Source organism: Bubalus bubalis, chromosome 18 (assembly GCF_019923935.1).
Source record: "Bubalus bubalis isolate 160015118507 breed Murrah chromosome 18, NDDB_SH_1, whole genome shotgun sequence".
NCBI classification, from domain to species: domain Eukaryota; kingdom Metazoa; phylum Chordata; class Mammalia; order Artiodactyla; family Bovidae; genus Bubalus; species Bubalus bubalis.
This window is the reverse complement of record NC_059174.1, coordinates 50,559,224-50,585,058: the sequence shown is the minus strand read 5'-3', so window position 1 is coordinate 50,585,058 and position 25,835 is coordinate 50,559,224. Positions and strand designations below refer to the sequence as shown.

At 51.0% G+C, this 25,835-nt stretch overlaps 1 protein-coding gene across 4 annotated transcripts in view; it reads right to left on the bottom strand.

Moving 5' to 3' along the window:
* Window positions 1-25,835, bottom strand: part of GRIK5 (glutamate ionotropic receptor kainate type subunit 5) — a 63,730-nt gene that overhangs the window by 4,255 nt on the left and 33,640 nt on the right. The window contains exons 13-19 of one of the 4 annotated variants that reach the window (XM_025269188.3): window positions 16,820-16,936; window positions 16,544-16,653; window positions 15,982-16,155; window positions 4,810-4,975; window positions 4,056-4,281; window positions 1,383-1,511; window positions 1,158-1,279 (exon numbers count right to left, since the gene is read on the bottom strand). In XM_025269188.3, the coding sequence (XP_025124973.1) occupies window positions 1,158-1,279; window positions 1,383-1,511; window positions 4,056-4,281; window positions 4,810-4,975; window positions 15,982-16,155; window positions 16,544-16,653; window positions 16,820-16,936 (1,044 nt within the window). Of the gene's footprint in view, window positions 1-1,157; window positions 1,280-1,382; window positions 1,512-4,055; window positions 4,282-4,809; window positions 4,976-13,203; window positions 13,289-15,981; window positions 16,156-16,543; window positions 16,654-16,819; window positions 16,937-25,835 lie in introns of those variants that run through there. The other 3 variants (XM_025269189.3, XM_045163253.1, XM_045163254.1) reach the window with 3 other exon arrangements.

Below are 25,835 nucleotides of genomic sequence, written 5' to 3'. Positions count from 1 at the left end.
AGGCTGGAGACTCAGGCACTGGATTTCAGATGTGAAGGTCGTGGATGGCGAGACTGGCTTCAGCAGAGGGGCGGGGACAGAAGGTGGATGGGAGTGTGTCCAAGAATGAATAGAAGGATAGAAACTGGAAACACCCTGTCAAGCCTACCACAGAAGGGGAGGAATGGGCTGGTGACCAGGAGGGGAATCTGGGTCAAGAGAGAAGATTCCTTGAAGATGGGAGAAACGATAGTGTATCTGTCTGCCACCTGGCTTGATCCGATAGAGGAAAACTGATGATGCCGCAGGGAAGGAAGGCTGAGGCATGTCCTTGGGAAGGCGAGAGGGTACCGGGCACAGGTGGAAGGAGTGTTAGCGAGGAGGTGGATGCTCATTTGGAATAACTAACGGGGCGAGTGGAGAGAGCAGACGGGTGGCGAGATGTGGAGGTGAGGGCTGGCAGGCTCTCGGACTCCTCTGCTTTTCTCAGGCGAGCAGAAGCAAGGTCAAGGGCTCACAGCGGGAGTGGGAGGCGGGGCTGGAGGCTGGCAGAAGGCGCGCAAGGTGGGAATCGCGGAGGAGGAGCGAGGGGGCGGGCCGGCGGGTCAGCGGTGGAGTGTGGGTGGGCAGCCCGCAACGGCACAGGGCGTGAGAGCGGCCAGCAAGCCGGCTTCCTTGCTGCCGCATACAGCTGCATTCTCCTTGCCCCGTTGTCTCTCCTGCTATTTCTTCCTTATCCACCACCTCGTTCTCTCCCCCAGCCTTCTCTCGGTGTCCCTCCTCACTCCTTCCCCCGCATCCTCACGGCTGCCTGTGCCCTCTTCCCGCTCTACCTTTCCTCATGTCCGTGGACCCTCTCGTCTTCCTTCTGCCCTCGCCTCTTTTTTTAAAATTTGGCTGCCCTGCAGCTTGTGGGATCTTAGTTCCCCGACCAGGGATTGAACCGGTACCCTCTTACTTGAGACCACCAAGTCCTAACCACTGGACCACCAGCGAAGTCCCTGCTCTCACCTCTTTCTGGAGCTCTGGGACCCCTGGAGGATCGTCTCTCCCCTCCCTGGCTCCCACCCCTTCCCCCGCATTCTTCCAGGAATGGCTCCCAATGCCACAGTCTTCACGACCCCCCACCACCCCCGAGGTCCTGCTTTTCCCTGCATACCCTTCATTAGCCTCCTTACCTCTTCCGACTCTGCCGACCTCCGTGTGGACCATATGAACTCCATGACCGCCACGAAGACAGCGATGATGAGGCCACAGATGAGCACAACAAAAATGCCCCCGATGTTCTCCATGCCCAAGCCTGGGGGTGGAGGGAGAGAGCCAGGGGTCGGGCCTTGTGGGTGGGGGAGGAAGGGGCCAGTGAGGGGCCTCCGGGAAGGGCAGGGCGTGTGGGGGCAGCTGACCTTTGGCTCTGTGGTCCTCCTCCTTGGGGCAGCGGCCCCCCTCCCACCACTTGCGCTTCAGGATCTCCAGCCGGTTGTTCTCCTGAAGCTGAAGGATGGCCAGCGTGATCTCATCCCGGAACGGGGAGCCTGGACCAGGCACATGGCAGGGGCAGGTCATCGGGACCCTGGAGCCCTGCCCCCCAAGGCCCAGCTCCTCTCCCCCCGGCTCTGCCGTGTGCCCAACATCTTCCCTGTCCACCCTCTATCTGACTACTGCTCTCCACCTCCCCTTAACCACCCCTGGGCCAAGCCCCCGACCTGTCACATTTGTTACCATTTCCCCCTCCCAGGACAGCAAGGAGATCAAACCAGTCAATCCTAAAGGAAATCAACCCTGAATTGGAAAAACTGATGCTGAAGCTGAAGCTCCAATACTTTGGCCACCTGATGCAAAGAGCTGACTCATTGGAAAAGACCCTGATGCTGAGAAAGACTGAAGGCAGGTGGAGAAGCGGGGCACAGAGGATGAGATGGTTGGATGGCATCATCAACTCAATGGACATGAGTTTGAGCAGACTCTGGGAGATAGTGAAGGACAGTGAAGCCTGGCATGCTGCAGTCCGTGGGATTACAAAGAGTCAGACACAACTCAGCGACTGAACACCACCACTTCCTTCCTTGTGGCCCCCTCCCTCACTCCTCACTGAAGCTCTTCTCAACACAGCAGCCAGAGAGACAATTTCAGAAACACAGTCATAGATCACACCTCTCTGGTGCTTAAAACTCTCCAATGACTTCTGTTTGCAGCTAGAAAAAAAAAAGATGTTCACAGGTTCAACAAGATCCTGCATTCACTGGTCCTGCCACCCTTAGGACTTTTGCTTCTGCCTGGAATGTTCGTTTCCTTACTTCACTCAAGGTGCAGCTCACACGGTGCCTCAGAAAGGTCTTCTCTAACTCTATTTAAAATGCCAGGGACTTCCCCAGCAGTCTGGTGGTTAGGGCTCTGTGCTTTCACTACGGGTTCAATCCCTGGTTGGTGAACTAAGATACGGCAAGCTATGTGGTGCAGCCAGATTAAAAAAAGATGACAACAAGCACCCCACTCCCTGTCCATCTCTTCCGCTAATTTACTTCAGAGCAGTTGTGACCACATGATGTCACCTTATAAGGCTATGTGTTAACTGTCTGTCTGCCATCTTTTCCCCAGTAGACAGCTGAGGTGGGGGCTCAGCAGCTAGCTCCCTGCTGTGGCCTCTGAGTACCCAGCAGAGTCCTGGCACACAGTAGGGCATCAGACCTGCCACATGCCCATTCACGCCTCTCCTCTGCGTGGCCCCAGACCTGAACCACCTCTCTCCTCCCTGCCCTCAGATCCTTCCCTTAAACTATCCTTGGGTCCCATCCACATCCTACCCTGAACTAATTATGGTAATTCTTTTTTAAAAAATATTTTTTTCTGTGGACCACTTTTAAGGTCTTTATTGAATTTGTTACAATATTGCTTCTGTTTTATGTTTTGGTTTTTTGACTGTAAGGCATCTTAGCTTCCCGACCAGGGATCAAACCTGCGCCCCCTGCATTGGAAGATGAAGTCTTAACCACTGGACCACCAGGGGAGACCCCACTGTGATGATTCCAGGTGCCAGAAACTAGGGCAAGTGTGGTGATGGGTATTTAGCAGACACCTACTGTGTGCTAGACCCTTGGTCTATAGAAATGTATTCAGGTCCCACAGTGATCCTGTGAGGCATGTACTGTTGCTGTTCAGTCACTAAGTTGTGTCCGACCCTTTGAGACCTCATGGACTGTAACCGCCAGGCTCCCCTGTCCGAGGGATTTTCCCGGCAAGAATACTGGAGTGGGTTGCCATTTCCTTCTTCAGGGCATCTTCCCCACTCAGGGACTGAACCCTCATCTCCTGCATTGGCAGGTGGATTCTTGACCGCTGAGCCACCAGGGAAGCCTGAGGTAGGTATTACCACCCTCGTTATCTGAAGGAGGCAGATGACATTGTCGCCTGAGTCAGGGAGGAAGCTGGGATTGTAATCCAGGTTGGTGTGACTCCGGATCCTGTCTCTCAGAGCACCAGGCGCCACAGTTTCCCCGATAACAGCACTGATCCTACTGCAAAGCTGCTAAAATTTGGGCTCATTTGTTATGTAGTCACAGGTAAGTAACGCAGCAATCAGCAGAATATAGGTAGGTTTAAAAGCCAAAACTGGGTGACAAAATCAGTGGTGAGTTTCCAGCACCAGCCCTGGAAAAACACGTCCAGGTCTCCCTGGCAGATCCATCCATCATTCTTCCTCCCTCCCTTCCACCCATCCAACAACATCCATTGTCATTTCCTGAGCACCTGCGCTGGGCCAAGCTGTGGGTTTGGTGCAGAGAATGTGAAGTCAGCAAAACCATACCCTCCCCCTGGAGGGGCCCTGGGACCAATGGGAGAAGGTGGCGAGCCTCACAGGGTTCTCCCAGCTGCCCTGCAGGGCTGGAGTGGATGGCTCCTAGGCCTGTTTATCCGGGTGGAGGGCACAGAGGCTCAGGAAGGTGGCAACACCTGCCCAAGGCCACACAGGCAGGAGGCTACACAGAGCACACCCAGCCTGCTCAGGGAGGGTCTGGCCCACCCTGTGGCCTGCTCACACAGCTTGGTCCTGGCCGGCCGGGGCCCCAGGGCTGCCATACCCAGCGGCATGCCGATGCCATAGCCCTTGGTGTCGAGGAGGCCCCCGATCTGGGTGAGGTTGCAGTTGAGGCGCCGGTGGTACTCGTTCATGGTGGACTCGAGCAGGAAGGCGTAGCGGGAGTTGAGGACGCGGGCGATGCCCTCCTCTGTGCTCTTGACAAACACGCTGGGCTGCTTTGACTGCATGTAGTTCCACATCCGCTGGTACGTCTGGTACCGTGAATTCTGGGCAATGGGAGCATGGGGAGGGGAGCACGGGTGAGGGTCTTTCCACTCCTGCCTTTCCCCAAGCCCTCTGCCCTCCAAGAGGTCTCCCTCAAGCGGAGAGAGTGAGGAGACCAGAGGAAGACAGAGCCAAGGACAGAGAGAGACAAGACAGACAGACAGACAGACAGACTGCTCAAGGCCAGGTCCAAACCATCCCCACACCCACCAGCCCAGCGAGGAAGCTGAGGACTGAAGGCTTGGGAAGGAGGGGGCATGACCTGTTTTCCAACCCTTTTTCTCTCTCCCACCCTTCCACCCAGCCCTGTCTTCCCAGTGTTCCCAGGGTATATCCAGAGAAGCAGAGGCTCCACCCCATTATCTCTCCAGGGCCCAGCCTGCTTCAGGGAGACCTCCATCCAGGCCAAACAGGACAGCTTTCCTCCTCCAGGCCCTGTGGGGACCTTATGAGGAATGCCCTGCCCTACCTAAGCTGCTGTGCATGGCGGTGACCCCAACACCAAGCCAGGGTGGCCCCGGGGGCCCCACCTGAAAGAAGGTCATGGTGGAGCCGGCGTGGATGGTGCCGTACTCGATGTTGGTCTGGTCTGCCAGGTCATCGGCCGACTCCACGGGCACCTCCATGCGCTGCACGGTGAGGAAGGCGGCCAGGTTGGCCGTGTAGGAGGAGATGATGATCAAGGTGAAGGCCCACCTGAGGGGTGGGAGGGGTGAGCTACGGGCTGGAGCCACCCCTGCCACTTTGCCCCTGTGGCCATGCACCCCTTGGTCGTGCCCCCCCCAGTGACCCCAGCATCTAGAAGGCTAGAAGGCTGATTGCTGACTGGGATCATAGAATCTGGGATCACAGAATCCCATGGACAGAGGAGCCGTGGGCTACAGTACATGGCATCACAAAGAGTTGGGAGGGGCTGGGATCATAGAATCTGGAGCCAGATCCCTGGGTTTACATTTTTAAAAAGATTTTTATTTATTTATTTGGCTGCACCAGGTCTTAGTTGAGCGTGTGGGATATAGTTCCCTGAGCAGGGATTGAACAAAGGTCCCCCTCCATTGGGAGCGCAGAGTTGAAGCCACTGGACCACCAGGGAAGTCCCTTCCCTGGGTTTAAGTATTACTTCCAGAGACTTCCTGGTAGCTCAGACAGTAAAGACTCCATCTGCAATGCAGAAGACCCAGATTTGATCCTAGGGTTGGGAAGATCCCCTGGAGGAGGGCATGGCAACCCACTCCAGTATTCTTTCCTGGAGAATCCCATGGACAGAGGAGCCTGGCAGGCTACAGTCCATGGTGTCACAAAGAGTTGGACACAACTGAGCAACTAACACTTTCTTTCCAGAGACTTCCGCTGTCAGAAACACAAGAGAATGAGATGGTCTGAAAATACCCTCTCACTGTGAACTATTAATAGAAAACTGGACAGGGTATAGGAAATGACCTTAGACAAAGGACAACAGGCATTACAGGACCAGGATCCCTGAGGGAAGAGAAATAATGAAGACAGACTTGCTTGCCATTACCCAGCTGGACTTAATTTATAGACGGCCGTGCCAGGAAGGAAAACCCAGAGTCTGGCAAACTCACTGAGCTGTAGAGATGGAGATCAGAGATCAAGAAGGCCGAGAGATGGCTGGCATTCATGAGACAGAATGCCCAAGAGGAAGCAGCAGAATGCTCAGCGTTCTAGTAATCTGCAAAGCTTCTCTTTTGAATCTTTGGCTGAATGTCAGTCTGTGTATGCACTGGATAAAACTCCAAGGGGTCAGATAAGAACGTTCAAAGGGAGAACAATTTCAAGGGCTCGTACAGGGATGGGAATCTTTTGAGCTCCTAACCAGAGTAGAGAGATTTCTTTGAATGCATAAGACATTCAATAGAGATAAAGGATAACACATTAGAATTAGTTGTTATGCTGCTACTGCTACTGCTAAGTCGCTTCAGTCGTGTCCGACTCTATGCGACCCCATAGACGGCTAGACCTACCCTAAAAGAGCTTAAAAACAGGCCTGGAAAGACTCAAAAGAATCCACAAGTAACTGTCTTGCAGAGAAAAAAAAACCAACAAACCCAAAGATTCTTTAATACATGCAACAATGTAAACAACATAAAATCCACAATGTCTGTCATCCAATAAAAAAAAAATACCAGATAAACAAACGTGCAGGAAACTGACTTACAACTAGGAAAAAGTTGTTCAATGGAAGCCGAACTAGAATTGGCAGAGATGGTGGAATTAGCAGCAAGGATATTAAACAGCTATTACAAAGACATTCAGAATGATCAAGGATGTAAAGAAAAACATGAACATGTTGCAGAGGGAAATGGAAGAAAAGAACAGAAATCTCTATATGAAATATACAACATCTAAAAGGAAATTTTTACTGGAAGGATCTACACAGATTAGACACTGCACAGAAAAGAAAACAGATTTTGAAGACAGCAAAAGAATCTATTCAAAAGAAACACATACACGAAAAATGAAACACAAAGAGGGAAAAAAATGACCAACAATGAACACAGAGACTTAGTGGCCTGAGGAATAACACCAAGTGGTCTTACATCCATGATGGAAGTCCCAGAGACAGAAGAGAGTAAGGGGGTAACAGAAAAAAATATTGGAAAAAGTAATGTCCAAAATTTTTCAAATTTAGTGAAAATTATAAACTTGCAGATCCAAGAATCTCAATAAACCCCAAGTAGGACAACATAGATACACACATGTTATTAGTTATTTCTTGTTTTAGAAATAGCTAGTAACATTTTACACCAAGTTTATAAAGTCTGAATTTTTTCTGAATGAATGCAACTAATTCTTATAAGTAAATGCTGGGTTTTATGAGCTTTCCAGGTGGCTCAGTGGTGAAGAATCCACCTGCAATGCAGGAGACATGGAAACCCAGGTTTGATCCCTGGGTCAGGAAGACCCCTAGAGAAGGAAATGGCAACCCACTCTAGTATTCCTGCCTGGGAAATCCCACGGACAGAGAAGCCTGGTGGGCTACAGTCCATGGGGTCAAAAAAATATACGACCTAGCAATTAAACAACATCAAACAAATACCAATAATTATACTGCAGGTAAATGGTCTCAGCCTGGGGTTGGCAAACTATGGCCCACAGGCCAGATCTGACTTAATGCTTCTGTGCAACCCACAGGCTAAGAATGGCTTTCACATTTTAAAATGCTTAAGAAGAAACTGAAGGAAGAGTAACAGCTCATGACACATGACACATAAAATTCAAATTTCACTGTCAGTGTCCATAAAGTTTTATTGGGGGAATTCCCTGGCAATTCAGCGGTTAGGACTCTGAGCTTCCAATGTGGGGGGGATGGGGCGTGGGTTGGATCCCTGGTTGGGGAACTAAGATCCCACATGCCCCGCTGTGCAGCCAAAAAAAAAAGTTTAATTGGAACACAACCACACTCATTCAATCAAGGCTGCTTCTGTACCATAATCAGGGTTAAGTAGATGCAACAGATACCATATGACCAGCAAAGCCTGAAATATTTATAATTTGGCCCAATACTCAAAAAAACTTTGCCAATCCCTGGTCCTAGGCCTAAGTACGTGCTGTCTATAAGAAAACCACTTTAAATATAACAGTGTAGGTAAGCTGACAATGAAAGGATGGGGGAAAGATATACTATGAAACACTGCACTAAAAATGTTGGGGATGGCCCTGGTTGGTCCAGTGGCTAAGACTCCATGCTACAGTGATTGAACAGGGGGCCCTGGTTCGATCCCTGGTCAGGGAACTAGATCCCACATGCTGCAACTAAGATGCAGTGCAGCCAAATAAATAAATACTTTTTAAAAAAAGCTGGGATGGCTATATGAATATCAAAAAAGGTAACCCCAAAACAAGGAATTTATCAGGAATAAAGAAGTGAAAGTGAAAGTCACTTAGTCGTGTCCGACTCTGAGACCCCATGGACTATTATAGTCAATTCTGGCCAATTCTCTAGGCCAGAATACTGTAGTGGGTAGCCTTTCCCTTCTCCAGGGGATCTTCCCAACCCAGAAATTGAACCCAGGTCTCCTGCATTGCAGGTGGGTTCTTTACCAGCTGAGCCACAAGGGAAGCCCAAGAATACTGGAGTGGGTAGCCTTTCCCTTCTCCAGGGGATCTTCCCGACCCAGGAATCAAACCAGGGTCTCCTGCATTGCAGGCAGATTCTTTACCAACTGAGCTACATAATAGCAAAGGGGTCAATTCATCAAAAAGACACAACAGTCCCAAACATTGATGCACTTAATTACACGGCTTCAAAATTCATAAAGCAAAACCTGATAGAACTGAAAAGAGAAACATAAAATTTCTCCACAGTTACAAGTGGTGATCTCAACACTCTTCTCTCAGTAATTGATAGAATCAGTAAACAGAAAGTCAATAAGCATATAGAAGACATGAAGACAAGAGTAACCTACTAGTCCTAATTCCCATTTACAAAACGTTGCACCCCCCAACAGCAAAACACACATTCTATGCATGTGCATGTAGAACATTTACCAGGATAGACTCTATGCTGAGTCATAAAACAAGTCTCAACAAATGACAAAGGATTAAAATCATACAGAGAATATTCACTGACCACAGTGGAAATAAAGTAGAAATCAAGGTCCCTGGAAAATCCCCAAATCCTGGCTCCATCACTGATGAGCCCTGAAACCATGGATTCACCCGTGAGGTTAAGTATAATCATAGGCCCCCATAGGAATTCCCTCGCAGGCCAGTGGTTAGGACTCCATGCTTTCAATGTCAAGTGGATGGGTTCAATCCCTGGTGGAGGAACTAAGATCCCATAAGCCTCTTGTGTGGCCATAATAACAGTATTTATAATAATAGTAATAATGATGATAATAATTGTAGGTCTCTCCTCACAGGGCTGTTCTAAGAGTGAGTTACGACACAGACCAAGTGCCATGCACGTGTGTGCTTTCATGGTCCTGTGACTCAGGACAGACTTGGGAAAAGAAGTACCCACTGGCCTGGCTCTAGACCCAAAGGCAGTCACCTGTCTTGGCCTGGCCCTCTGTCCTCCCACCAGGCAGATGAGAGGGGCTAGGCTCCCTGCTGAAGTACAGATACAGATCTGTGGGGCCTGAAGACAGGAAAGATGCTGAGAGGTCCTTCCAGACCACCCCCTCCTCCAGAGGATAATGATGAGAAGAGCAGCTGTCCTCTGCTGAGCATGCATACTCACTCCTGTGCTAGGTGCTGGGATGCGGGAGGAGTGTAGGATAAACGGATGAATAATACGCCTTTTCCAAAAGCAACCCAAACTCGACTCACACAAAGATCCAGGGTCCACCATGATCTCTCTGGAACCCAAGTCTCTTCAAACCTACCCCACGGGTCAATGGTGTCATTCACTCAAGACAAAACTATTCAGTGCCTGATACAACCCAGGCACCCTGAAACCCCAGGGACAGCATGGCAGACGGGCAGTGGCAATGGTGGGGGTGATGGGGCCGTTCACCAAGATAGAACCTGGGGACCAATTTGGGATTAAGGACGTGAGCTCCACTTTGGGCAAGCTGAGTTTGAGGGTGCCGCATGGAGGGATCTACAGTTGAGGACTTGGGAAGGGAAGCTGGGGGTATAGGGTGGTGGTTCCCCGGCAGGGAGTGGCCCCAGGGTTGTTTGAGGAAAGTGCTTGGTGAGGTGTGGGGCACTTTGGTGACCAGTGATTGTGTGGAGTCCTAATGTCAGTGGGTGGGGACAGGTGTCGACCAGACAGCCTAGTCTAAACATGGAAAATCCTGTACATGGTTATCTGACTCTTAACTCCCTGATACATAAAAACCAGGGCTTCCCAGGAGGCACTAGTGGTAAAGAATCTGCTTGCCAACACAGGAGACTCAGGTTCGATCTCTGGGTCAGGAAGATCCCCTGGAGAAGGAAATGGCAATCCACCCCAGTGTTCCCACCTGGAGAATCCTATGGACAGAGGAGCCTGGTGGGCGACAGTCCATGGGGTTGCAAAGAGTCGGACATGACTGAGCATGCACGGACATAAAAACAAAAATATTTTTGGCATGGCTAGAATAGAAACCAACATTTCTAGAAATGTTTAGAAATGTTTACCTATTGTTTAGATTGAGGAACAAAGCTGGATGTTGTTTTATTTGAAACCTTGCCAAGAACTGTTCACAATTTGGGGAAATCGTGTCTCTGACAGCCGCCCTGCTTGTGGTATTTGACTCACTGTGTGGACACTTGGACCAGCTGCGTTGATGAGTCTCACATTCATGGTAATTTGTAGTTTTACAGATACACTTATCTGCCAATGATTTCAAAGCGTAACGCCTCAGGTATTGACATCATTCTATTAAACAGTTTGTCTTCTCATAATTGCAAAGGTATCCACTACCCGTAGGTTCGGCCACCTGACCACTGCAATCTGTCTTGAAGCACAGTCCCACCCAAGCATTTAGGTATTGCTTTCCTACTGTTTTATCGTCAATCACTTCCCCTTTTCTCCTTTGTATTGAAATCAGGGCATTATATTGATTTGTTCTGAATCATGTGTGTAGGTTGATGTATTACCTTTGAATTTCATTAGGGCGGAAAAGAGATGTTACCAAATATTTGTTATAAAAACAGGGCATTGGGTTCCTTGGTGGCTAAGTAGTAAAGAATCTGCCTGCCAATGCAGAAGACACATGTTTGATCCCTGATCCGGGAAGATCCCACATGCTACAGAGTAATTGAGCCCATGTACCAGAACTATTGATCCTGTGCTCCAGAGCCTATCAACTGCAACTACTGGAGCCCAAGTGCCCTAGGGCCCGTGCTCGGCCACAAGAGAGGCCACGGCACTGCAAAGCCTGTGCACTTCAGCTAGAGGGTAGCCTCCACTCGCCACTAGAGGAAAGGCCATGCAGCAACGAAGACCCAGCACAGCCACAAATAAATAAATTAATTTTTTTAAAAAAAGAAGGCACTGAAGGAGTTCCCTAGTGGTCTAGTGGTTAAGAGGGGCTTCCCAGGTGGCGCTAGTGGTAAAGAACCCACCTGCCACTGCAGGAGACTTAAGAGACATGGGTTCGATCCCTGGGTTGGGAAGATCCCCTGGAGGAGGCCATGGCAACCCACTCCAGTATTCTTGCCTGGAGAATCCCATGGACAGAGGAGCCTGGTGGGCTACAGTCCAGGGGGTCGCAAAGACTCAGACACAACTGAAGTAACTTAGCGTGTGCACAGGCTAGTGGTTAGGAGTCTGCATTTTCACTACTGTGGCCTGCATTCAAGCCCTGGTCAGGGATTGAGATACCACACGTGGTGTGGAATGGTTAAAATAAACAAGTAAATAGTGTTTTGTTTGTTTTTTAAAGAGCGCATTGAGTCTGTGAGCACTGAAGAATCACTGGTGTGGAGTGAGAGAGAGCAAGGGCCAAAGGAGCCCATGGTGAAATGGAACAGAGGATCCAAAGAGGTCGCAGGGAACCAGGAAGACACAGCAGCCTAGGAGCAAAGAGTTTCTAGAAAGAGGATGGCTAACAGGGTGTGCTGGCCATATCAATACAGGGGGCCCATGTGACCCTGGTGGACGTGGGGAAGGGAGCAGAGCGAGACCTGAGGTTTGGGGGCTTTCTTTACCAGGAGGGCATGAGGCGAGGGTGACCTGGCCTGAGAAGTTGACAAGGGCAAAGGAGGTGTAAGGACCGACTTCAAGGCAGTGACTGGGGGAGCCCAGGAGGGACAGAGCTGGGGTCAGAGCATGAACTCGGAAATACTGATTTTCAAGGCAGAACTGGGGCCTCCCTGGCAGTCCAGTGGTTAAGACTCAGGGCTTCCAGTGCAGGGGGTGCGAGTTCAATCCCTATTTGGGGAACTAAGATCCCACAGGCCATGGGGGCATGGCCAAAAATAATAAAGAATCAAGGCAGAACTGTCCCAAATGATGATGCGCCCTTGGGTGTGGCTGCAGGAGGCTGTGGCTCGGGTGGACAGGAGATGAGGGGCCCAAGAGGCGGGCTTTGGGGGGGGCTGCTGCTGTTCCTGTGGCAACCACATCTCTGGGGCATAGAACACGCAGCTGGGGAAGAGGGTCCCTGACTGAGGAGCAGAAGGGATGGGCTACAGAGAGGTGGTCACTGGTCCCCCACCTGACCTGGGGACTCAGCCAGATCTGTCACGGTGGGTCCCTCCCTGCCCTTGCAGCCACCTCCTCACACAGGCCGCCCTCTCCTGCCTGGCTGAATGTGCCTCCCTCTCCTTGGCAGGTCTGCCTCTGTTTGCACCTTTAGGACTCCTCCCTCAGAGGTGCCCTTCCTAAGCATCTTCATTCTTTTTCACTGCACCCTGTTAGGTTCTTCAATAGCTCAGCTTATGTACATCTGATACATCGTTACATTTAAAATGCTAATAAAATTCACTTAGGATGTGTGGTAGGCAGAAGAAATCCTTGCCCCTAAGATGTCTATATGCACATTCCTGGAACTTGTATGTTCCTTCAGAGTGAGAGGCTCTTTACAGGGGACTTCCCTGGTGGTCCAGTGGCTAAGACTCTGTACTTCCAGTGCAGGGGGCCCAGATTCGATCCTTGGTCAGGAAGCTCGATTCCATATGCCATAACTAGGAGTTAGCATGCTGCAACTGAAGACCTGGCATGTCATAATGAAGATCAAAGATTCTGAGTGCCAGAACTAAGACCCAGTGCATCCAAATAAATAATTTTTTTGTTAAAAAGGGTCTTTGAAGATAGAATTAAGTTAAGCATCCTGAGATTGGGAGATTGACCTGGAGTATCCAGGTGGACCCATGGAATCACAGGGGTCCTTATAAGAGGAAGAAGGAGGTCAGAGTCAGAGAGAGATTTGAGGATGCTGTGCTGCTGGCTTTGAAGCTGGAGGAAGGGGCCACAAGCCCAGGAATGCAGGCAGCTTCTAAAAGCTGGAAAAGGCAAGGAAATGGATTCTCCCCTAGAGCCTTCAGAATTGGCCCTGCCAACACCTTGACTTTAGCCCAGTGATATCTATCTTGCACTTCTGACCTCCAGAGCTGTAAGAGAATAAATTTACATTGTTTTTAAAACCACTAAGTTTGTGGTAATTTGTTGCAACAGCAACAGAAAACTGAAGGCAGGGTGTAACTCCTGAAGTGATGCCAATTCCAAGACATTTAAAAGAAATCATTGAGATTCAAAAGTTTCAAAGCCAGTGGGCCAAGCAAACTGCAAACAACCGCCAGACGGTAGTTCGTCCCACTTAGTTGAGAGAAAGACCTGCCACCATTATGGTTGGTCTTGAATGAACAAGTTTTGAATCAGACAATATCATTGGGATACAATCCTGGCATAAAATATGATGTTCTTGTGTTTATTTATCTCTTTACTTATTTATTCTCAGCTCCTTTGCCTCCTTAATTTTTCACCTGAGTACGTGGCACATAGAAAGGGCTCAGAAGCACTTTGTGCTGAATGACTATTGACGCACTGATTGTAACAGACAGGGACCAGGCCCAACGTCTTGGGTTGCCCTGGAGAGGTCACCAAGGGCCTGGGGAGCAGAGCCAGGCTCAGGCAGCACCCAGGGACTGGGGGGTGGGTGGCACTGGGGCGGGAAGCTGGCTCAGCCCCACCCTGCCTCTAGCCAAATGCACTCTCTAGGAAACCACTTCCTCTCTCTGGGTCTCGGCCTTCTAATCCATAAAACTGGGAGAATGTTCCTTGTTCTAGGCGTGCTCCTCAGCTTTCTGTGGTTCTAAGGAGGAAAAGTCATGACCAACCTAGATAGCATATTCAAAAGCAGAGACATTACTTTGCCAACAAAGGTCCGTCTAGTCAAAGCTATGGTTTTTCCTGTGGTCATGTATGGATGTGAAAGTTGGACTGTGAAGAAGGCTGAGTGCCGAAGAATTGATGCTTTTGAACTGTGGTGTTTGAGAAGACTCTTGAGAGTCCCTTGGACTGCAAGGAGATCCAACCAGTCCATTCTGAGGGAGATTAGCCCTGGGATTTCTTTGGAAGGAATGATGCTAAAGCTGAAACTCCAGTACTTTGGCCACCTCATGCAAAGAGTTGACTCATTGGGAAAGACTCTGATGCTGGGAGGGATTGAGGGCAGGAGGAGAAGGGGACGATAGAGGATGAGATGGCTGGATGGCATTACTGACTCGATGGATGTGAGTCTGAGTGAACTCTGGGTGTTGGTGATGGACAGGGAGGCCTGGTGTGCTGCGATTCATGGGGTTGCAAAGAGTTGGACATGACTGAGCGACTGAACTGAACTGAAGGAGGAAAAGGAGCTGAGAAGAGTCACATGAGCTGCAACCAAGCCCATCTGCTATTTAAAAGACAGGATGGGGACTTCCCTGGTGGTCCAGTGGTTAAGACTCTGCACTCCTGATGCAGGCAGGGGGCACAGGTTCCATCCCTGGTTGGAGAACTAAGATCCCACATACCATCCCCCTGCTGTCACTTCAGTCGTGTCCGACTCTGTGCGACCCCAGAGACGGCAGCCCACCAGGCTCCCCCGTCCCTGGCATTCTCCAGGCAAGAACACTGGAGTGGGTTGCCATTTCCTTCTCCAATGCATGAAAGTGAAAAGTGAAAGGGAAGTTGCTCAGTCGTGTCCGACTCTTCGTGACCCCATGGACTGCAGCCTACCAGGCTCCTCCGTCCATGGGATTTTCCAGGCAAGAGTACTGGAGTGGGGTGCCATTGCCTTCTCCACCCACATACCATGGGGCTAAATAAATCAAAGACAGAGTGGCAGACATGAGCGCTTATGGAAGCGAGGCCAGAAAGTGACCGGAGGAGGCAGAGGGCCTGGGGCCAATGGAGCAGCATCGACACCAGGTGGGAGTGCCAGCTGCACAACACCAGAGCTCCCAAAGCTTTCAGAAAAGTGAGAAATCTGAATGTGGGGAGTTCCCTGGTGGCCTCGTGGTTAGGGCAACGGGCTCTCACTGCTGAGGCCTGGGGTTCAATCCCTGGCTGGGAAACAGATTCCTGCAAGCCGTGTGGCGTAGCCAAAACAAAACAGAAAAAGAAAGAAGCCTGGGGCTTCCCTGGTAGTCCAGTGGTTAAGAACAGCCGAGCTCCCAATGCAGGGGGCATGGCTTCGATCCCTATAGGATCTGGGGAACTAAGCTTCTACATGCCACGTGGCCAACAAATAAACTAATTTAATTAAGTATTTTTCTTTTAAGAAGAAAGAAATCTGAATTTGTAAGTGAATTTGCCCAATTTTTAAATGACAACTAATCCAAAAAATGTAAAGCTATGAACCAGACACCACCGGTTGTCAGTGTCTGCTCTCTGGCATGAAGCTTCTCGGAGCTTGTCTCAGAGCCAAAATAAGCTCTGTTCAAGGTACTGGGTCCCTGTGGGGCTCTGAGGGAGCAGGTGTCTGACTGGGCCTCAGCCTTGGCCTCTGGACAGTGAAGGCTGTCGTGGCTCAAGGATTCTAGTCTCTGTGACTGCCTGGGGCAATGTCTCAGACAGTGACTACCACACTCATGCTGTCCTGATTATATGAGACGTGGGCATTTTTACTCCCATTTCTCGGATGAGGAGACTGAGGCATGGAGAGGGTCATACAGCCAGTGAGCTGCGGAGCTGGGGCTTAGCTCGCCCTACCCCGTGTCCCATCACACGGCTGGCATGGGGAACAGGAATGGGCCCAGGTCTCAGGAGGGTCCCCCCAAAACACCCCACCCACCCCGGTTGGGGCGGGCAGACAGCCTCTCACCAGACTCCGCTGACGCAGCGCGTGGACAGCGCCCGGGGCATGATCTCCGAGCCCTGCTGCATGAAGCCCCCCACGGGGAACCAGAGGCTGTTGCCCAGCGTATACTGGTTCTCCAGGATGTGGGGGCGCGCCCGCAGGCATGGGTGCGGGTTGTACCACTCGTAGGGGCTCAGCCTGTGGAGAGACACAGCAGGTGGGAAGAAAGAGAACAGGAGAGAGAGAGAGCCACCATGATCAGAAGAGATGGGAAGACACACATGGAGAGGAAGAGAGACACAGACGAGCAGAGACAGACACACACACAGACAGTGGGGGCAAAAGAGGAAGAGGACAGAAGAACGAGAAGGGGAGAGGCCTGGAGAGGACCGCGGAGCAGAAGCCAGAGACACAGGGAGGAAACACAGAGATGGGCCGGAAAGGGAGAAGGGAGGGCGGGTGCAGGGAACCCAAGACTCCAAGTGGAGCCGAGACAATCAGGACAGACAGGAAGGTCAGCCGCGGAGAGCCCGGCTTCTGCGTCCGCCCCGCCCCCTTCTTCCCAGGCAGCAGGTAGTGGGCTCACCTGGCGGCCAGGAACAGGACGCAACTGACGGCCAGATAGGCAAGAAGCATGAAGAGCCAAACGGCCGGAGAGAAGGGGTCCAGGAAGGAAAAGTAGCCGGGCTTGCGGCCCTGGTGGGGGAGGGAGTGTGAGCAGAGTCCCCCCCAGGCCCTCCCAAAGCCCCGGGGCCCACAGGTCCCACCACAGCAGGCAAGGTCCAGCCTGCAGCCTCTGTCTCCCTCGGGCCTCAATGCCACCCCCGCCCCACCCCCGGCCACGTCTCCAGGGGAACCATACCATATGCACCCGGTAGAGGATGCTGATCCCCAGGGTCATGAAGGGCTTGGAGAAGTCGATGACCTTCTCCCGCTCAGCTGTGATGGTGAACGCAGCCACAGCCAGGTCTGCCTTCTGCTGGAGGGGAGGCGGGGTGGGGGCAGAGGGGTGGGCCAGGGAGACAGACACGCAGTTAGAGAGAGCTGTACCGAGGGAGCGATTTGGAGTATCAGAAGCCAAGAGAGAGACACCCAGAGAGCAGGACGGCAGGAGGAGCCAGGGGACCAGACTGGCTCCAGGAGTGCACCCTGGGCCCCGTATTGGACCCCTGTCATCTCACGTCCTCCTTCCTCCCAGCTGCCCCGCCTCATCCAATCTCTCCCGCTCCCCTCCCCCGACGTCAAGCTCATCATTTAAGGCCCTGCTTTATAAAATCTACCACAGACCCCCAGCCACTCCCACCACGCCGGGGTCCTGAGATTGGAGTCAAGATGCCCAGACGCTGACCCACTCAGGACCCTCCGGGAGCCTTGGTTTCTCTTCGGTATGAACAGTTAACAGGTAACATTTATCAAGCTTACTTCGTGCCAGGCTCCGAGCTAGATGCCACTTTATAGGGTTTATCTTGTATAATCTTCTCAACAGCTCCCTGGGGGCCAGTACTAGCCCCATTTTACAGCTGGGGAGACTGAGTCTCGGAGAGGCCAAGGCACTGAGGAATAAAGGCACAAGAGCTGGGGATCATAACACAGACGTGTGACCTCCACTCTCCTGCCCCTGGCAGGTGCTAGGGACCCAGGTGTGTGCACCCAGGCATCCCGAGACCCAGGACTATGCCCAGCTCTGTTGAGAGAATGACCTCGAGAGGAGCTGCACAGAGTCTTGAGTCAGGGAGGGGTGGGTGGCTGGGGCCCACGTCTGACGTGGTGAAGGGAGGGAGAAAAGGGTGTGTTGGGGAGGTCTGGCTGGCACACCGGGATGCCTGACCCAAAGAGGCCATCTTGCTCAAGTGGACATCAGTCAGTCATTAGCTGTGGGCAGGACCCAGGCTGGGAAAAAACCTGGCACTTCACACACACATATACATACCCTGGAGACACACACACACACACACTCTGCCCATGTGAGCACTGTACACATCAAGTTTACACCAGCAACATGTGCACACCACGCCAAATCCACATGAGTGTCCAGACACAGGCTACCCACGTGGACTCAGGCAGACAGACACGTGCCCAGTACACGAGTGCAGGTGATGTGGTGTGGGGGGGTCATCCCCTGGAGGCACAGTGCACACACGTGAACACGTGGCCTCACACGCACACATACATGACAGAGGAGGCAGGGAGCTGGTAAGGGCCTGGTGTGGGAGGAGGGAGCCCTGGCTCTGACCCAAGCTCGCTGGGTGACCGGGGACAGGGGCTTCCATGTCTCTGAGCCTCAGTTTGTTTCTCTGTAAAATGGGGGCAATACATGTAGGCGAGACGTCTCCTGGGTTGGGACCCGGCTCCCAGGGTGCCTCTTCCATGAATACCGGCTCCGCCCCCACGGCCTCAACTGGGCCTAGCACTGACTCCCAATTCAAGCACAGACCTTCAACCCTGGGGCTGAAACAGAAGAGTCAAGGTCCTGGATCACTGGCCTGGGAGGAGGGACGTGCTCACCTCCCCAAGGCACTGAGACTGGCAGCGTGGGAGGTAACAGAGGCTGGGGCAGAACTGGGGGAAGGGAGAGAGGGCTCAGGCCTCGAAGGAGAGAGGGGTGCCACAGGCTGCATCAGAACCAGGGTCACAGAGAGATCACGTGGGGCCCAAATGAAATCTGCGACCGGAAGAGACCCATCTGAAAGATAACTTGATGTCAGGGAAAGAGGACAGACCCGAAAGACAAACCAAGAGCAGAGGGAGATGATGCAGGTGAAACGATTCCTGCCAGGTGGGGGTCAGACGACATGGCCCCAGTAAGACTTGGGAGCAGCGATGGTGAAGCCAGAGGCTTCGACGTGTGGCAAGGGCCCAGAACACACTGGGTTCACAGCCCACCCTCGGGGATTTCTGCATGTTGAGAGTAAGGGGCGGTTCCCTCTGTTTTTTTTTTTTTTTTTTGGCCCACAACTTGCAGATTCTGAGTTCTGTGACCAGGAATCGAACCTGTGCCCCCAGCAGTGAAAGCACCAAGTCCTAACCACTGGACCACCAGGGAATTCCGGTTTTCTCCTTTGTTGTGCACTTGCCCCTCTTATGACTGATATGTGAACTGTCAGGAACAATGCCAGCAAATACAGGAATCTTATTATATTTTACGCACCCCAGGAGGTCTGTCTTGACAAAGGTCCTCCATGATAACCCATTAGCCACACACACCCCCACCTCTGCTAATAACACCCCCAATCCAAAGTGATAATCACCTGTTTAAAACCCAGGGGTGGCTTCCCCACTGCACCCAAGACAGTGTCCAGGGTGGCTGAAGCAGAAAAGGAGGGGTAGAGGACTTCCCTGGTGGTCCAGTGGCTAAGACTCTGTGCTCCCAAAGCAGGGACCCGGGTTCGACCCCTGGTCTTGCCACAACTGAGACTGAAGATCCTGTGTGCTGCAACTAAGAGCTGGTGCAGCCAAATAAATAAATATTAAAAAAAGAAAAAGAAAGCGAGGGGTGGGAAATTCAGTGGAGTGGGGACCAGAGCCCTTCAGGGTCCTGCAGGCCAGGGTAAGGCGGCCAATTCTGCTCCAAGGACAGTGGAAGACATCACATCACAGGGTGTGAGCAGGAGGTGACTGATCTGGTTGCCTTGAGAACAGACCACAGGGGCAAGAGTGGAAGCAGGCATAGGGGTGAGATGGGCAGGGAGAAAGCTGACTAAAGGTGTCCATGGAGATGCTGGGGGCGGGCAAAGTGGTGGTGGTCAGATTCAGGTTTCATTCTGAACAGAGGACAGACAGATCCTTAAAGGCTGAAAGTTCCTTCTAGACTCCTCTCAGAGACTTAAAGCTCCCCCTCCCTTTCCACCTCCTCCTCCCCGCCTCTTCATTTCCCAAAAGAGACACCCATTCCTTCGAGAAGACTTCCCTTCCCCAAGGGGACCCTGACAGTTTCATCTCTGGGATGAAATCGGGAAGAAGCCAAATGATAAGCCACCTGTAGAAATGATGGGGGGCGAGGGGTTGTCTAAATGTCTAAAAACCAACCACTTGTTACTGTCCCGCAGCCCCCAACCTGCCCTGTGCACCAGCTCTGTGCAAACCACCTGTGCTGTGCCATCGGCTCCCTGTAGGGGGCGCCAGAGGAAGGCTGCAGGGCTGGAGGAATGAGAGTGACCTTCACTTTCCAGTGGGCTCTTGGGTCCCCAGCCTTCCTTTCTGCACCCAAGGTGGCTGCGGTTCTTCCCAGGACAGCAGACAAATCCAGTCTGCAGCTTCCTAGCACTTGCAGTGGGCTTCCTGATAGCTCGGTGGTAAAGAATCCGCCTGCTAATGCAGGAGACAGGGATTCGATCCCTGGGTGGGGAAGATCCCCTGTGTAAGGAAATGGCAACCCACTCCAGCATTCTTGCCTGGAAAATCCCATGGACAGAGAAGCCTGGCAGGCTACAGTCCATGGGGTCACAAAAAAGTCTGACATGACTTAGCGACTAAGAAGGACAACAAGCGCTTGCGGAACGAGCCTCACAGAGCCCTTCCTCAAAGTTTCCAACAGCGTCAGCTCCTCTCTGTTCCTTCGGAACTTGAGACAGAGTGGCTTCCTGACTTGCTACCTCCGTGCCTGAGAGCAAGGGTTTGTGAACCACGGCCAGGTCTACTGCATCTGCCCAATTTTGTAAATGAAGTCTTATTGGAACCCAGCCAGCCTCACTCGTTTAGCTATCATCTGCAACTGCTTTCCAGACAAAAGAAGAGTTGAGTAGCGACAGGATGACCTGGAAGCCGGGACTATTTACATCCGGCCCCTTGCAGAAAAAGTTGGCCTTGGACTTCAACTTTTACCCTCCCAGTTGCCTAGTTAGCAACTTCATTCCTAGTGAATACTTCTCTTCATTCAGATATTTGGAGTGACCTGTTTCCTGGTAGGACCCTGACTGGTGCCCAGATGACAATACTCAGATCACACGAGTCCTCAGGTCACATGGTCACTATCCATGGGGAGGTGTTCGATCTCTATGGGGGCCCAGTAATGAGCAGTTTCTCAAACTGAAAAAATAGTATCTACAGAAAAGAGCCTGATTTGCTTCAAAGCCCTGGCGGTCTGCAGTGAGTGACCTCCTGCTGCCTGATCCCTATTTGCCACCAGCACTCTGCACATCCCTGGATCTGCCGGGTCATCAGGTCCGGGCGTCAGTCAGGTCAGATTACATGAAGCCAGCACCTGCTGCAGTCTTTGTACTCTGGGCCTCCCTCAAAATGAAAAGTCTTACAAATTGTTTGGTAAAAGGACAGAAGCAGCACGCGCAGTGAGACCCAGGGGTAAGCTGCTGCTCAAATCCAAAGTCCCACCAAACATCCGCAAAACCAGACCAACAGCATCTCTGCCTCAAAGGTCTGAGTCTCAGCTCTACTGGGCCTCTCTCGAGTTTCTACGTTTCAGTCTTTCCAACTTCTTCTCCTTTCCCCTTAGCGCTCAGGGTGGTGGGTGCTTCCTGCAGCTGCTACCCTCAGGATCCCTTAGTTTCCTTTTCACTCTTTTGGTTAGTAGGTTCACAAGTTTCATTTTGTTGTTAAATTGTGTCCCAACTTTTTTGCAGCCCCATGGACTGTAGCCTGCCAGGCTCCTTTGTTCGTGGGATTCTCCAGGCAGGAATACCGGAGTGGGTTGCCATTCCCTCTCCAGGGGATCTTCCCAACCCAAGGATAGAATCCCCGTCTCTGCATTGGCAGGTGGATTCTTTCCCACTGAGACAACAGGGAAGCCCTCTAACACCTTTACATCTAGTTAACAATTCTTTTTTTTTTTTTTGGCTACACTGTGAAGCCTGCAGGATCTGCCCGCACACTGAGCAGAGGAAGCACGGAGTCTTAACCGCTGGACTGCCGGGATTTCCCAAGCTAAGAATTCTTTTTTGAAGAGATTTGTCTATTTTTGGCTGCGCTGGGTCTTTGTTGCTGCACAAGGACTTTCTGTAGTTGTGGCAAGCGGGGGCTCCTCTCTAGTTGTGGCTCACAGGCTCCAGAGCAGGGGCTCAGTAGTTGTGGCACAAGCTCGGTTGCTTCGCAGCACATAGGATCTTCCCAGAACAGGGATCGAATCCATCTCCCCTGCTTTGGCAGGTGGATTCTTAACCACTGGACTACCAGGGAAGCACAACAAATAGCTATATTAAATTCTCTCTATTCCAATAGCTGATAGGAGGAAAAATCCCTGGCGGTCCAGTGGTTAAGACTGATATGGATGGGACTTCCCTGATGGCCCCAGGGGTTAAGAATCCACCCTGCAACGCAGGGGACGTGGGTTCTATCCCTTGTCGAGGAACTAAGATCCCACATACCTTGGGGCAACTAAGCCCGCACCTCACAATGAGGAAGTCCAGGCACCACAAGGAAAGATCCCACAAGATTCAGTGAAGATATCACACGTTCTAACTAGGACCCGATGCGGCCAAATAAAGAAATATTTTAAAATAAAATTTAAAAAACTGATAGGGATAAAAATAGATAGTTACATAGATGGCTGTAGAAGTCCCAGTAGGGGATTGTAGATAGACAGGAAAACCTAGGGAACTTCAAGAGACCGTTCTAAGGTAAAGTGAAAGTGAAGTCACTTAGTCATGTCCAACTCTTTGTGATCCCATGGACTGTAGCCCACAAGGCTCCTCTGTCCATGGTGTTTTCCAGGCAAGAACACTGGAGTGGGTTGCCATTTCCTTCTCCAGGTGATCTTCCCATCCCAGGGATCAAACCCAGGTCTCCTGCACTGCAGGCAGCCTCTTTACCATCTGAGCCACCGGGGAAGCCCTACTCTAAGGTAAGGGTCACTCAAGAAAGCTATTACAACATCCTGGGATAAAGCAGGTTTGCTTAACTACAAAGCCATGAGTAAGAGCATGCGATATGCCCCAGGTCATTAAGTGAAAGGAAAAAAAAAAAAAAAATGAAGCTTGCATTGTGCTGGTCGAGATCAACAAAATAATGCTCCTTAGGATTAAGGACAGATTTAAGGGAAAGGTTGACATTTCAAAGCACGAGACTGTCGTTACATGGAAACTGAGATGATTCAATGTATTTTAGGACATGTTACCACCCTTCTGCTGATTTCCATAAGCTCTGTGACAGTCCTAGTTTGACCTCATAGGGTCAAACACTCTAAAGAAGCTAGTGATGTAAGCCTGACATCAACTGGAAGAATGAGGAAGAAGGCGGTCCTTTCCCCGCTCCTCCACTTTCCTTTGATTATAAGTGTTAGTGTTCAGTCAACTTATAAGGGTATAAGTTGCTCAGTCGTGTCCTCTTTGTAACCCCATAGACTGTAGCCCACCAGGTTCCTCTGTCCATGGGATTTCCCAGCCAAAAATACTGGAGCGGGTAGCCATTTCCCCTTCCAGGGAATCTTCCCAACCCAGGGATCGAACCTAGGTCTCCTGCATTGCAGGCAGATTCTTTCCCTTCTGAGCTACCAGTTAAACCCAAAATGTAGTTTTGGGACACAGCCCCCTCACCTGCCCACTTGCATCCCACACAAGCAAGTAGAATATTAGTAATTCTACTTCTTGCCTATCACTTTGCCTCTCCCTGAATTCCTTCTGTGCTGAGACTCAAAGAACCCAAGTTTGGACACCAGGTGAGTGATTCTAATTAAGAGACAGTTGATTCAGAACTTTCCTGGTGGTCCAGTGGTTACGAATCCACCTTGCAGGGCAGAGAACTCGGGTTCAATCCCTGGTGGGGGAGCTGAGATCCTACAAGCTGCAGAGCAACGATGCCCATGTGCTGCAACACTGAGCCTGCCTGCGAGCTCTGGAGCCGGTGCACCGCAACTAGAGAGTTCGTATGTTGCAACAAAAGATCCCATATGATGCAGTGAAGATGCTTCAAGCCACAGCTAAGACCCGACGCAGCCAAATAAATAAATATTTAAAAATAAAAGAAAAAGGACCGTGGGTTCAAGTCCCAATCTGCGTTTTGGTTGGCTTTGAATCCTCACACATGGGTTCATCAGAGGTGCACAGTTTCAGCACTCAGAGCTTCCAATGCAAGGGGCACAGGTCCAACCCTGGTCAGGGAACTAAGATCCTGCATGCACACTGCGACCAAAAATAAAATAAAAACAAACATACAACAATAGCTGATATGATTCTGCAAGGAGATCAAACCAGTCAATCCTAAAGGAAATCAACCCTGAGTATTTATTGGAAGGACTAAATCTGAAGCTGAAGCACCAATACTTTGACCACCTGATGCGAAGAGACAACTTAGAGAAGACCTTGATGCTGGGAAAGACTGAAGGCAAAAGGAGAAGAGGGCGGGAGAGGATGAGATAGTTAGCTAGCATCACCGACTCAATGGATGTGACTTTGAATAAACTGCGGGAGATAGTGGAGGACAGAGGAGCCTGGCGTGCTGCAGTCCGTAGGGTTACAAAGAGTCAGACACAACTGAGTGACATGATTCTGTTCAAGGAACTGGTGTTGTTTTGTCTCCAGATTGGACCATAACTGGCTGATATCAGCAGTGGGTTTACTGCCAACCTCCTTACTAAATGCTGTTTCCTCCTCTTAAGATCGGATCAGCAGAATGTTGCCAGTGTGATGGACGAGGGCAACACTGTATCTCAGTGATCTAGGTGATGGCGAAAAGCAAGACAGTGGATGTCAGCCTTCAGCAAGACTCAAGGTTTGTACTCCTGGCTTCTGGTGGTCCTTGGAAAGTGGTATGGAGACAAAAGCATTTGCCAGGTCAGTCAGTAGCTCACAACGGCTGCCAAGGGCTGTGCCGATGTGCTCCAGTAAAGACACTTCATTTGGGCCAGAAACTGCAATTGGGATCACCGCCTGATTGCATTTACAGTGATCCACAGTCATTCTCCGAGATCCATCTGCCTTCCATACAAGCCAAACAGGTCAGTCGTTTTTTGTCTATTTGTTTTTTGGCTGTGTCTTGTGGCATGCAGGATCTTAGTTCCCTGACCAGGGATCAAACCCATGCCCCCTGCACTGGAAGCACAGTCTTAGCCACTGGACTGCTAGGGGAGTCCCCAAACAGGCCAGTGGAACAAAGATGAGATCACCACCCCAGCTTCTTTTGAGCCGTTAATGGTGGCACTAATCTGCAGTTCCTCCAAAGGCGGTAGAATTGCTTTTGGATTTCCATCCTGGAAAATGTGGGGCGTTCTGGGGGCTTCCACTGGTTCTTTCTACAACAATGATCCTGACACTCCATGGGTCAGAAAACCAGTGTGGGATTCTGCCAGCTGCCATATACGTCTGTCCCAATTATACAACCCAGACCTGGGGAACACAGAGGGAGTCCACAGATCCATCGGGCCCCTCCTGAGTGGAACTTGGGCTCAGACTGCATGGATCACACAGCCACAGAACCCTTATGGTGGTCCACCAGTAAAAGCAGGAAAACCCAAAATGCCTTGCCATCTATGAAAATGATAGGAGGTTGTCTGAAAATCTAAAAACCCATCAAATCCTCAGTGCTGAGACAAAGCTGGTGTTAAAAGAAACTGGGCTTGAAAAAAGAGAAAAGAAGGGATTTCCTTGGTGGTCCAGTGTTTCAGACTTTGAGCTTGCACCGCAAGAGTCATGGGTTTGATCCCTGGTCAGGGTATTAAGGAGCTTTCCAATGGCTCAGTGGTAAAGAATCTCCTGCCAATGCAGGAGATTCGGGTTCCACCCCTGGTCCACTGGAGAAGGAAACGGCAACCCACTCCAGTATTCTTGCCAGGGAAATCCTAGGGACAGAGGAGCCTGGTGGGCTACAGTCCATGGAGTCGCAAAGAGTCAGACATAACTTAGTGACTGACCATGCGTGCATACAGAGAACTAAGATATTTTATGCCATGTGGCACAGCCGGAAAAAAAAAGAAAAGAAAGAAGAACCTGGTA